The 11,228-nt window shown below is 34.9% G+C and overlaps 1 protein-coding gene across 4 annotated transcripts in view; it reads left to right on the top strand.

The window, feature by feature from the left end:
* The window catches only part of SPAG16 (sperm associated antigen 16), a 358,732-nt gene that overhangs the window by 2,015 nt on the left and 345,489 nt on the right, over window positions 1-11,228 (top strand). For all 4 annotated transcript variants that reach the window (XM_023930625.2, XM_086896301.1, XM_086896300.1 and 1 more), the window contains exons 2-5: window positions 787-833; window positions 1,271-1,369; window positions 5,940-6,067; window positions 10,201-10,338. In XM_023930625.2, the coding sequence (XP_023786393.2) occupies window positions 787-833; window positions 1,271-1,369; window positions 5,940-6,067; window positions 10,201-10,338 (412 nt within the window). The remainder of the gene's footprint in view (window positions 1-786; window positions 834-1,270; window positions 1,370-5,939; window positions 6,068-10,200; window positions 10,339-11,228) is intronic.

The following is an 11,228-nucleotide window of genomic DNA, read 5'->3' as shown; positions in this document are numbered from 1 at the left end:
GAATTGCCAGCTTTTTTTATCTTTGGAAGTTAATTCCTGGTTTATTTACATGGGTCACTTGTAGGCTAACTGATTTCCTAGGGAAACTGTCAACAGCATCTGCTAAAAACATTTCATTATTCTTTCATGGGCTATGAGGCTAGTGGATGAAAAGATGTTTATTTGGCTTTTATTTTAGAGTATTCGTAGTTATATTTAATCAAAAGTTTGACTCTAAAGCATTTCAAGGAACTGTAGATAATTTCCAAATGAATTTTTGAGTCTTGAAAGTTCTTTATCTTTTTATTGTAACTGTCTTGTTATTATTAAGGCATTTGCATTAGCTCTTTTAAGTGGCACTGTGATGTTCAGGGTTTGACCTCAGGTGTTCCTGTTTGAACTCACACATTGAATTTGCTAAAAACTAGTATTTTCTGAGAGCATGAAGCTAGTTCTGCTTAGGAGGCTGTGGAAATCCTGGTGCAAAAACACCCCTCTCAAAACTGAGAGCACAACTGAGCTGTTGTTTTGTTTTGAAATAGTGCTTGGCTTCTGAGATTGCCTGATGAGTCAATTTTTAATGGTGTTCAAACCTGCTGTAAAAACTTAAATTCTCTTTCTGTACATGGAACTGGGCTTGCTCATCTTGAGGCTGAAGGCAACCTTGAAAGTTTAAAGTCTTGTGTAGAAAAGAGCAAGGGTGGAGGTGGTGATAGAAGAAAAATATCATAAAATAACCATCTATAAATCTGCTAAGTTGGGACTCCTCACATGCCCCAGCTGTTTCAGACTTAACTAAACCTGCAGAAATTACCATAACAGAAGACTTTGAAGATGATGAGCAGCAAGAAGAGGTAACTTATTAAATTGATAATCTTCCAATATATTTTGGTAGAGCATTCGTGTTTCATTCTTTTTACTTCATCAGTCACATAGAGATCCTGGGAGAAATGACACCAATCTCCATATATAAAGTGATGATAGAGGGCATATCTATTTTTCAAGAGAAGATTCAGTGTTAGTTGAATTGTTGTGTATCACCTTTATTTGAACAATAAATACTTTTTTAAAGGTATAAGAATTTCTATTTAGATAAAGCATCTATTTAGATACTTCAGCTTATTTATAAAAAAATATTTCAGTAATAGGATTTCTATTTAAATATGGCAAAATGGTATTTTAACAAGGAGGGGATTATTTTCAGCAGTTGTAATGGCAGTGGGAGCAGTTGTATTGTGAAAGAACGATATATAAAATGTACTGATACCAAACTTCACATAATTTCATTTAGGTTTCAACAGATGATGAGTTCAGTCTCCAGGAAGATGATGAGGATCTGTCCAAAGCTTTGCAGACTATTCAAGAGCAGACTGAAGATGCCCAAATTTCAGTAAGAGCTTTCTAAACATTCTTAGTCTCTCTAATTCAGTTGGCATTAGTGGATTGAAATTTACACACAATAATTTATACTAATTATGAAATATTTGTGTGGGAGAGATTGTCTCTTACATATAAGCTTATAGGAGTAAATGTATGCCATAGTGGAAAAGACAATTTATGTTTCCTGGGTTTCATCTTCCTTTAATTTGTGTTCATTTTGTGTTCTGTAAACAAGCTGATATTTCAAATACATGTAGCAAACCTTTAGCAAGACTATTTAAAATATATTAATATTGTTGTAATGCATCAGTATTTTAGAATTCGTTCTTTATCTAAGCAGATTAAATGAGAATGTGATCCCTGGCACAGGAGAGAAACTGCATCTGCTTAACACCCACAAAAGGTTGCACTTGAATACTTTGCTAGTAGAGATTGTTCATGTATTGAAAATAAAGAATGGACTGTTATAGTATATTGAATCAAAATATTAATGAAATTATCAATCATTCCACACCATTAGTTTTAACATTCCTTACATTTACAGTTTGATTTCAAAGCAGTAGTGTAATAATTCAGAGTTAGACAATGGGATTGTTGTATTGCCTTTTTCACAATAGGATTTACCTGAATTTACTTGTTTTTAACAATCTAATGGAAAAATGATTTTCCATGCTGTGTTTCCAATATCACCACTATCTTGTAGCCTCATCAGAAGGCTACAGTCATAGTCTTTGTTTTGCAGAAGTAAATGATTAATAGTGAAAAGATGAAATTAAGTGAATGATACTTAAAATGGAGGGAAAATGTGTGTTTTCCTCTGCACTTGTGCTTATCAACAGATCAGTTTTGTACTTTAGATCAAACTCTGTCTAGAAACTCACAATAATAGAGTTTTATATGTATTAAACCTGATGCCTGAAAATGAAGGGAATATGCCTGAAAATGAAGGGAAAGATTGCAGCAGTGCTCGAGATGGCAAATGCTTAATGCTAAGGAAGTAGTGGAAATTCTTCATGTTCCTTAGGGATAGCTGAGGTTATGGTTGTTTTACTGTTTGAGTTGATGTTAAAATAGAAAGTGAAAAAAGGGATAGTATTTTTAACCTATTGATCTTTTGACAGTGCTGTATTTAAATAATCTTTTACCTCTTCATTGATTTGTTGAACTTGGAGTGGTAGAAAACAGTATGCTAGGGTCTATCCCAGTTAATCAAACTGAAGAAACTGCTACCTTTCCTTAAAACCAGCAGATAATTTGTGCTCAAACTCAAATTCGCTTTGATTTTAAGCTTATGTTAAGAGTTGTCTGTCTTCTTCCTGCTTGATTTGTTACTTGGAGGCTTCATTTTTTCCATAATTTTGAAACTGAAGTAATGTTTTCAGCCTTTGGACAGAAAGATATGAATAGAGAAATGTTCTAATAAACTTTCTAGTTCCCTGACAGCTTTCATAATGATTTACTGTGTATTTTGTGAAGCTCACTGACTCGACTGTTTGATATTAACTCCCTGGGAAAGCCAAGTGCTTCTGGTAGCCCAGGTTCGAAGCACTGTTTCCTGTAAATTAATATGGAATCAACATCCAAACTCTGAGCTAGGAAGCAAAGTAGAAGGCTGTCTTCTTCACATGATAAATAAATGGCCTATTTTTGGCTAAAATAAATTAACTTATATAATAAGCATAACCTGGATGATAGTTTTAAGTGATTGTGTGTATTTGCTACTTAACTTGCTGTTTACTTGTGTATGTAGCCCCATATTAAGGTGCAATGCTACTTGCACAGATCAGTGATCGTCCAGAAATATTAAAAATTTGGTATTTTCCAATTGCAGATACTAAAACTATCCAGAGTTTCTAAAGTGAGTAACATAATTTGCCCTTAAGCACATCCCTACTTCTTTTTTTCTGGTTTTACTTTTTTTTTTTTTTATTTGAGACATTTTTAAGTAATATAAATTATTTTTCAACACAAGCAAAAAATATTCTACATATAAAAGAAAACATTCAGCTGATAGGGACTGTAGAAAAAGGATGCAAAACTTCTGGAAAGCCCCACAGAAATGAAAGCTGGCTGAAAAACTTTCTTCATTAGTTAGCTGTTAGACTTTCCTTCCAGGGTTTTTGTCCTCTTAATATCTTCAGTGATAATGAGAGGTTACATTGACATTCACTAATGTTGCAATTAATGTATGCTTGATTTTCAGTTTGTTTGACCATGTTTAAATCCTTGAATTCCCTTTTTATATTCTTCTTAAATTTAGTAAGTTTTTCAAGAACATCTTACCTTGTTTTCCAGAGAAGCTATTAATTTATTAGGTGTTATTATTTCTTCAGTCAAGAGAAATTCTTGCAGGACAGAAATCCTTAGAAGTGCTGTGCAAGTTCCTGAAATTAAGCTCTTAGAAATTAATTTATTTTACTGGCCATATTTACAATCTTTACACCCACAATTTTTAAAAACATTTTAATTAACACAAAGAAAAAAAGCATATAAATAATTTATTTTGACCCCATGGTCAGACTCTTAATAAGATGGTTTTATCCCTACAACTGCTATAAAATATAGCAGATATTTTGCTGTTTGCATCATGTTAATTGATTGTATTTTCCTCATTTACAAACAAGTAAATAAATGCCACAAAATTCTTGTTGTGCTATTCTCTTGGTGGTCAGCCATGGTTACAATGAAACTGAAGCAAGTGGTTGGCCTAATATCACTCCCAAAATCTGGGAATGAGCTTCAGTTTTGGTTTCCCGAGGTCCTGTTGCAATTCTGTGCCTGTTAGACTGAATTCATTTCTCCCTTCATGAGCTTTGGTTCCTCAAATGATGCTCAGCGCTGATGTGTCGCTAATAAATTCTCTTCTGCACGGATGAAATGAATTCCTATCGAATTTCCATTTATTAAAGGAATCAAGCTGTGTCACTTCTTCCGAAGCCTGGCTTTACAGATGTGTTTGGAAAACTATGAGCAGCAATATTAGACATTTGCCTCACTTGGAGTAAAGAAAGAAGCAAGCCAAGGGATGCATCTGCATGTCTGCCCATGTACTCTTTGGTTCTTGTATTACCACAGATAGAAAATAGACCTGCCTGATGTACTGGAGCTCTAGTAATGAAAATATGCTAAATATTACATTGCACTTGGCATATTGTATTAGTCATAAGGTAGTGTTACATGGCCTTCATCAGATATGTACAATTCCTTTCTGGTTATATTAGGTAAGTTGGTTGGATTGAAGACAACATTTTCTGTGTTATACAAAATGGCCAAGAGGTTTTTCCAGTGTTTTTATTTTATCGAGAGAAATGCTTTTATCTCCAGGTAATTTATGCACTCACGGTGAGAGAGCTGCCACTAAGGGCATGAATAAGCCATAAATGAATGGAGTTATCAGAAATCCCTGGCCTTACAGATTCTTTTATAAATGGGTGGAGGAAATGATTTGCAGTCTCAGCCTTTAGCATAGCTTGATAAATCTCTCTGTGGGTTTTTTTTTTTTTTTCAGTTTTGTGGTATTTTTTATAATCTCTCACCAAGATGCATGTGCAATGCAATAGTTTGTCATGCATTGTTGAGCAGGTCCATCGTGGCACTGTGCCCACGTGGAGTTCCCACAAGCCAGGACCCTCATAGTTAGGTATGTCAAGTCACTGCAATTTATTTGATATCTGACTGAAATAAGGCCACCCCTTTGGCTGCCAACTTGTGGCAGTCTCATCTCATTGTCTTTAAATGTTTTTTGTAGGGGAGTAGTCTCAGACTGGGTCATATTTTTCTTTTTTCCCTCCTTGCATTCTCCCTGGGAGATCTGAAGCTGTGTGCTGAGTGGGCTGAATGGGGTTGTGTGAAGGGAAGAGATTTGCATTGCATCAGAAAGCTGTGAAAGGGATTTTTTTCCTTTTTCCCTGAAGTAGGACTGCTCTGTTCTGTGTTGATTCTGCCTTTGGCAATGTGCTTGCCTTGCCTTGTGAGCTGACCTTCTCTGCAGAGCTGTGTGTCTGGGTGGCACTGGGGGAGCTGCACATGAAGCCCTGCTGCACCATCTGCCTTCTGCTAACACCTGTAGCACTGCTGTTTCAGGCAGCTTCCTCCAGGGCTCCTTAAGAGGCAAGGAACACTTGATCTTTGTGAGAATTATTCCCAAGGGATCAGGTGATGGAATTGAGGTTCTGTCTGTCCCTCCATTGCACGCACCATTACAAAAAGCATACAAGCCATTCTACTGGCACCTTGGACTGCTACATCCTGCATTAGATAAGGACTGATTTTTACTCTGGTCAGTGACAAAAGATCATCCATAAGATCATCCATCAGTATTAATACTATCAAGGCTCTAGCAGGTGATGTCAGGTTTGGAATACCTGCTTAAATAAAGGGGGGGGTTTGAGTTATTTTTTATAACCTTTCACAAACCTTGCCATTAGAAGGATCACTGATTACACTTCTGATCTGTAAAGACAAGGGGAACATTCAGATGTACTCCAGTAGATCTGTGACTTTAGATGACTTCAGAAATAGAAAGTATGATCATGACATTTCTCTTGTAAGTTTTAACAGTTATCAAAATTTAATTTCAGGCTTTACAGTCGGTTCTGACTCCTGAGAAATCAATATCAGAAATACCTCAAGCAATGGATGACTTCTTCTGCAATTTCCTGGTCAGATTGGGAATGTCTAGAACCCTTGACTGCTTCCAGACTGAATGGTAAAATAATTTAAGTAACCATGTTGCTTTGGGAATTAGATGGTCAGGATTCAAACATCTTTGGTACTTCAGGATATTTTTTCAGAAAACTCACCTGAGTACAAGTCATTCTTAAATATGTAGTGTTTTAACAAATAAATGTATACCTGTTGAGAATGAGGAACCCTTGTTTGGGTAGAATAATCAGAATATTTATTAATTGGTAATTTTTTGGTACAGCAGTTAACAAATATGATTTTTTTTACTTTTAAGGTTTAATTTATACAGTAATCAGAAGAATATTAAACTCTTGAGCTGTTGCTATCTTCTTTGTAGGTTGCAGGGATTTTGTCCATAGTTTATGCACAAGTTTAAAGGTGCAACTTTGTTTAAATACACCACTCTCTTCATATATCCTGCAGGATGTATATTTATTTTACTGTTGCTTAAAAATCATGTGTTAGGAGTGCTGCAAAGCTTTGGAGGAGAGCTGAATTACTTTGGAGCAAAAGATGATACTTGTCATAAAGTTCTGTTGAAATACATGAAGCTGCAGACTTGCTTTGAATCAGAAGGTTATGTTGGAGAAATCCTGAAAAGTAGAAATACCTCTCTGATTAACCTTGTTCTCAGTTTCAAACATGAGAAGTTTCAGAGGGTTTCTTTTAGTAAAGTCCCTTCAAATTGTGTAATTCGAAAATTAAAAAAAGTCAGAAACATCTTATTTTTTCATACAAAAGCATTGAAGCTTTTAAATTTTCTTAGAAATATTCTCAGGTGTGGAACCTGTGCTGTCATTTGCAAGGCTCTGGTCTTATCAATCTAGTGTTGCCTTTGGAATTATTAATGATCTGCTTTTTGATAGCATAACAATGGACTTAAATGATTCTTTGGAGAAAGGTCACTATACTCCTGTATTCTTTCTCAGAAAAAGAACTGATATGAATATCATTAAGTTTGAAGTCTACTAGTTCTTATGCTAAAAGATAATTAATGCTAGACAGATACAAACAGTGACCTTGTTTTGAAGCTATGGCTTTCTTTGAAGCACACAGAGTCTGACTTTATATCAGTGGCAAAATTCAAATTGCTTTTTAACAGAAAGTGCAGGATTTAACAGGCCCTATCTTGTAAATTCTTAGCTGTACATATATTTTTTCTCTATAAATAATACTTTTAATTTCAGTAGCTTTACAAATGAGCTCAGCATGTCAGTATCTAATCTTACTGTATAGAGACTTTCTGCATTAATACCTTATTTCAAAACGTTTCATGTTGGTTTGAAATGGATAATTTACAATATTAATGAAAGTGAGAGCAGATTAGTGTACTCGGGTTCCTCATTATGTATTGGGACGACACTCTTGCTCTCATGCTGTGGTGATCAAGTACTAATGGAATTTAAAATGAGAAATTAATTAACGTAGAGAAAATTTATCAAAAGACTGGCTTTGAAATTATTGTCTGTTTGAGATCTAAAGGTCACTTAAATGGGACCAAATTGTCTGTGTTTATTTTGGAGTTTGGGAAAACACTGTTACTCTATCCAGCTCTATAAAATGCTGTGATTTGATTAAGGTTTATTTTATACCAAAACTTTTATTTTTCAGTGAAGTAATGAATAATTTTATAACAGCTGTAGCGATTTTTTTCTTTAATTATGTAGGCTGTTTTGCACATAAACGTTTTATTCCCATTATACTTTAAGGAACTTTACAGTTAAATTATTTTTTGAATATCTAATTTTCCATTAAATTTTCTGTTTATTGGTTATGCAAGACTTGATAGCACTTTTGTTGTTTATTGAAGATACTGGATTGACAGCTTTTAAGTATGAAGCACAGAGGCTGATCAGCTGTGAATTCCTGCATCTGCCAGTCTCTCCCTCCTAATCCCAAAAGCCCAGGTCATCCTGAGCTATCAGTTTATGGCAGAGCCTCTCTGCAATTTATTTCCTTTGAAATCCAGTTTCTAGGAGTTATAATGTAAAGTATATAGCAATAATGTATTACTTTCAGTCAGTCTGCACTGAGCTTTGATGACAAAATCATAGTTAACCATCTGTTCCTTAGGTTTCAAGATTCTTGGTTAATTTTTAATAGTGATTTAAGAATTATAACTCAGTAGTTCTGAGAAGCTTAGTAAAATACCTGTGTGTGCATGGAACTAAGTTAATTTCCATGTGCAATGAAAGAAGTGAGAGGAGCAGCTATTTGGCAGTCAGCTCGGTATGGAGGAGGTCTGTGAGATTTACAGGACCAGGGTGATGAAAGATAATGAGATTTCTCAGTGCTGTTTGTTGTGTGGTTTTCTATTTCTGCTACATGCACAAAAACAGTCACTTTCAGTACTGTTCTTAGACAAGGGTGTAGTGAATTTATTGGTATTAATTGTGTTTTTGTGAAAATTGTCTTTCTGAATTTTTAGCTCTGCTGGAGTTGAGGTTCATCAATTATCCATGTTTGATAAGTCTTCATGCAGATACTTGGTGGTTTTCATGAAGTGTAGTGAGGGCATTCAGTGGAGAAATACTTCCAGCAAGTAAAGGAGTACCCAGAGTTGTGAATTTCTGCCATGAGGCTGCCCTTATTTGCAATATTTATGATAGGAATTGTACCTGTGCATCAGTCACTGTTTGGAGGAAAGAAAAAAAAACCCTAAGCTTCTCTCTTAGTGTTAGAGCCTGTTCCTACAGTAATTTACTTAAGAAAATGATGTGATGATAGTATGAATTTTACTGTGGACATGTTCAGATGAATTTTTCAAAAGCCTTTCATCTATTGGTGCTGAATGTGACAGCTTAATTCAGAGGGATAAGCATTCCAAGAAGTATCCTCAGAATGCAAATACATATCTGACTGCAGGAAGTCATTTGGGCAGAGATACTAACATTCCCCTTAAATTTTTTGGAGGATGTTAATTAAAGGTTGCTTTTTTTTTCAGAAATACTTTTTGTTTCAGCAGCATGATTATTGATGAATGATATTGGTGATTACTGTCTTTAGATTTCAGATCTGCTTCTTATATCCAGGTGTAGGAGATAGTGTTTAGTATAATTTTTATTTCTATTTACTTCTGTTCTTTTCATACTTCCTTATTACTTGGAAACAAAAAAATGCACAGATTCAATATATTTTTCACCTGAAAAGGCAAATAATATTCATGTTGCTCCCTCTAGTGAGCTCCCACCCAGAATATTTTCCTGGCAGAGTTGTTGTGGGGTTATGGTGTTTATCTAATTTAAGTTAGTTACAGCTCCATGCAGCCTCTGGTGAGCTGATGTCATGGCTGAGGTCTCACTCTTCTGTGTGTGCTGTATTCTTATGTTTTACTGACATGAATCACCAGAAGATGGATAGCCCTAAAATCGGATGCTGAATGAGTAGATATTATTGCTGGAGCTGTAGAAATTCCTAGGGTGCAACCCAGCATTCCAGGCTGCTTTAGATACTTTTACTTAAAATCAAGCTCAGTTTGTGCAAGTATTTAACTAAAGCAACTGTCAGCCTCCTATATCACAGAATCAAGTGTTCTCAGGGGCTAGTAAAATAGGTAAATATTGGTAAATATAATTAAATAAGGTGAGGGAAAATAAACAGGAAGGAATAAAGGAATTTCCCTATATGGGCTCTTATTCCTTGTTGAAAATTGTTCATTCACCCTTATTATCTACACCTTATTTGAGTCCTCAGAAAAAACAACCAAAAGCAAACACAAAACCCCCACCAAACAAACAAACAAGCAAACAAAAATCACCCCCCCAAAAAAACCCCCAAACTTGATGTATTTGAACATGTGAGATAAAAAGGACTGTGAGTATATACAAATGCTATTTGAACAAGAATAATTGTTTCTGTTTTTATTTAAGCTGTTTAGAAGGAAGGAAGAAAAGAATTGTTTAATGTGAAGTATTGTGTTATGTGTCTTGGCTATTATGAGCAATACACATTTTAGAATGAAAAGCAGTAGAATAGAACAGCGTGCTGGGGCAGTGAATTCACTGCTGTGAATTCTTAATGATCATAGAAATTTAAGATGGTAAACATTGCTGTGATTCTAGTTTAGGTAAATGGTAGCACGAGAAGGAAAACATGAGTGAAGTGAGGAAATGGAAACATGGAATAAGTAAAAGAAATCTGTTTCTTTTCTACCAGGTACGAACTGATTGAGAAGGGTGTGCTCACAGTTGGGGATGCTGGGCTGGTTCCAAACGTGTACACCCGCAACCAGCAACTCGAGACTGAGAATCAGAGCTTGAAGAAAGATCTGGAAAACTACAAACACTCTGTCACGTATGTTACTTGGTTTTTTTGAAACTTTAAATGTGGTAGGAGATGGCCAGATAAAGGAAATCCAAGTACTTAGGGAAAAATAGTATCTGTTTGTTATGCTGGCTACACAGACTTTTAATTCTAGTGACATTTATAATTAAAGTTCATGTTTATCTGAGTTCTGTTAGAAACGTAAATCTTAATTTCTTTTTATTGTATTTAGTAGTCCAAAAATAATTTTCAATATCCAGTAATCATAACAAATTACTACAGAGAATCATGAGAGCCTAATAGGTAGAACTAAAAAAATAAATTGTTATGTGCATTTTGTATTACAGTACTATAAATTACAGCTACCACAAACCTTCAGTGTAGGAAAAAAAAATCACTATACATTTATTCTTCATTTTTTTAATCACAAAAAATCCATCTCTCTGGGCCTAGTTGTAATGGTGTGTCAGAGTAAATTACCATCATTGATTATGCTCATGTGTACATTTTAGAGTTTATCCTACAAGTCTGCAGTACTTCAGGCATCAGAGTTAAAATGCTTAGCCTATAAAATGGAGAGATGTGGTAATGAACCCTGTGTCACAGGCCTTTTCTGGAGAAATGTGTGTTTGCACATGTGTGTGTTCATTTGGAATGTACTCTGAGGCCTAATGATGCACTCCCATTTTGCCAGTGTGTGGTTTCAAAACATGGAACTGTAAAGTTAATTCCATCTCTTTAATTTTCCTCAGGATTCCTCAAATTGTTTTTGTTTAATGCAACAAAAAATATTAATCAAAGTTGTTCCTTTCTATGAAGAAAACCCCCAAACTATTCATATGTTAAATAATCATTGCTGCTGCTAATGGTAATTTAATTATTTTCTGATTGTAATGATTTATTACATTTTAAATTAATTA

The sequence above is a fragment of the Cyanistes caeruleus genome, chromosome 7 (genome assembly GCF_971803275.1).
Source record: "Cyanistes caeruleus chromosome 7, bCyaCae1.hap1.1, whole genome shotgun sequence".
In the NCBI taxonomy this organism is placed as follows: Eukaryota; Metazoa; Chordata; class Aves; order Passeriformes; family Paridae; genus Cyanistes; species Cyanistes caeruleus.
The sequence above is the reverse complement of the archived record's forward strand: the minus strand, read 5'-3'. Positions and strand labels throughout refer to the sequence as shown.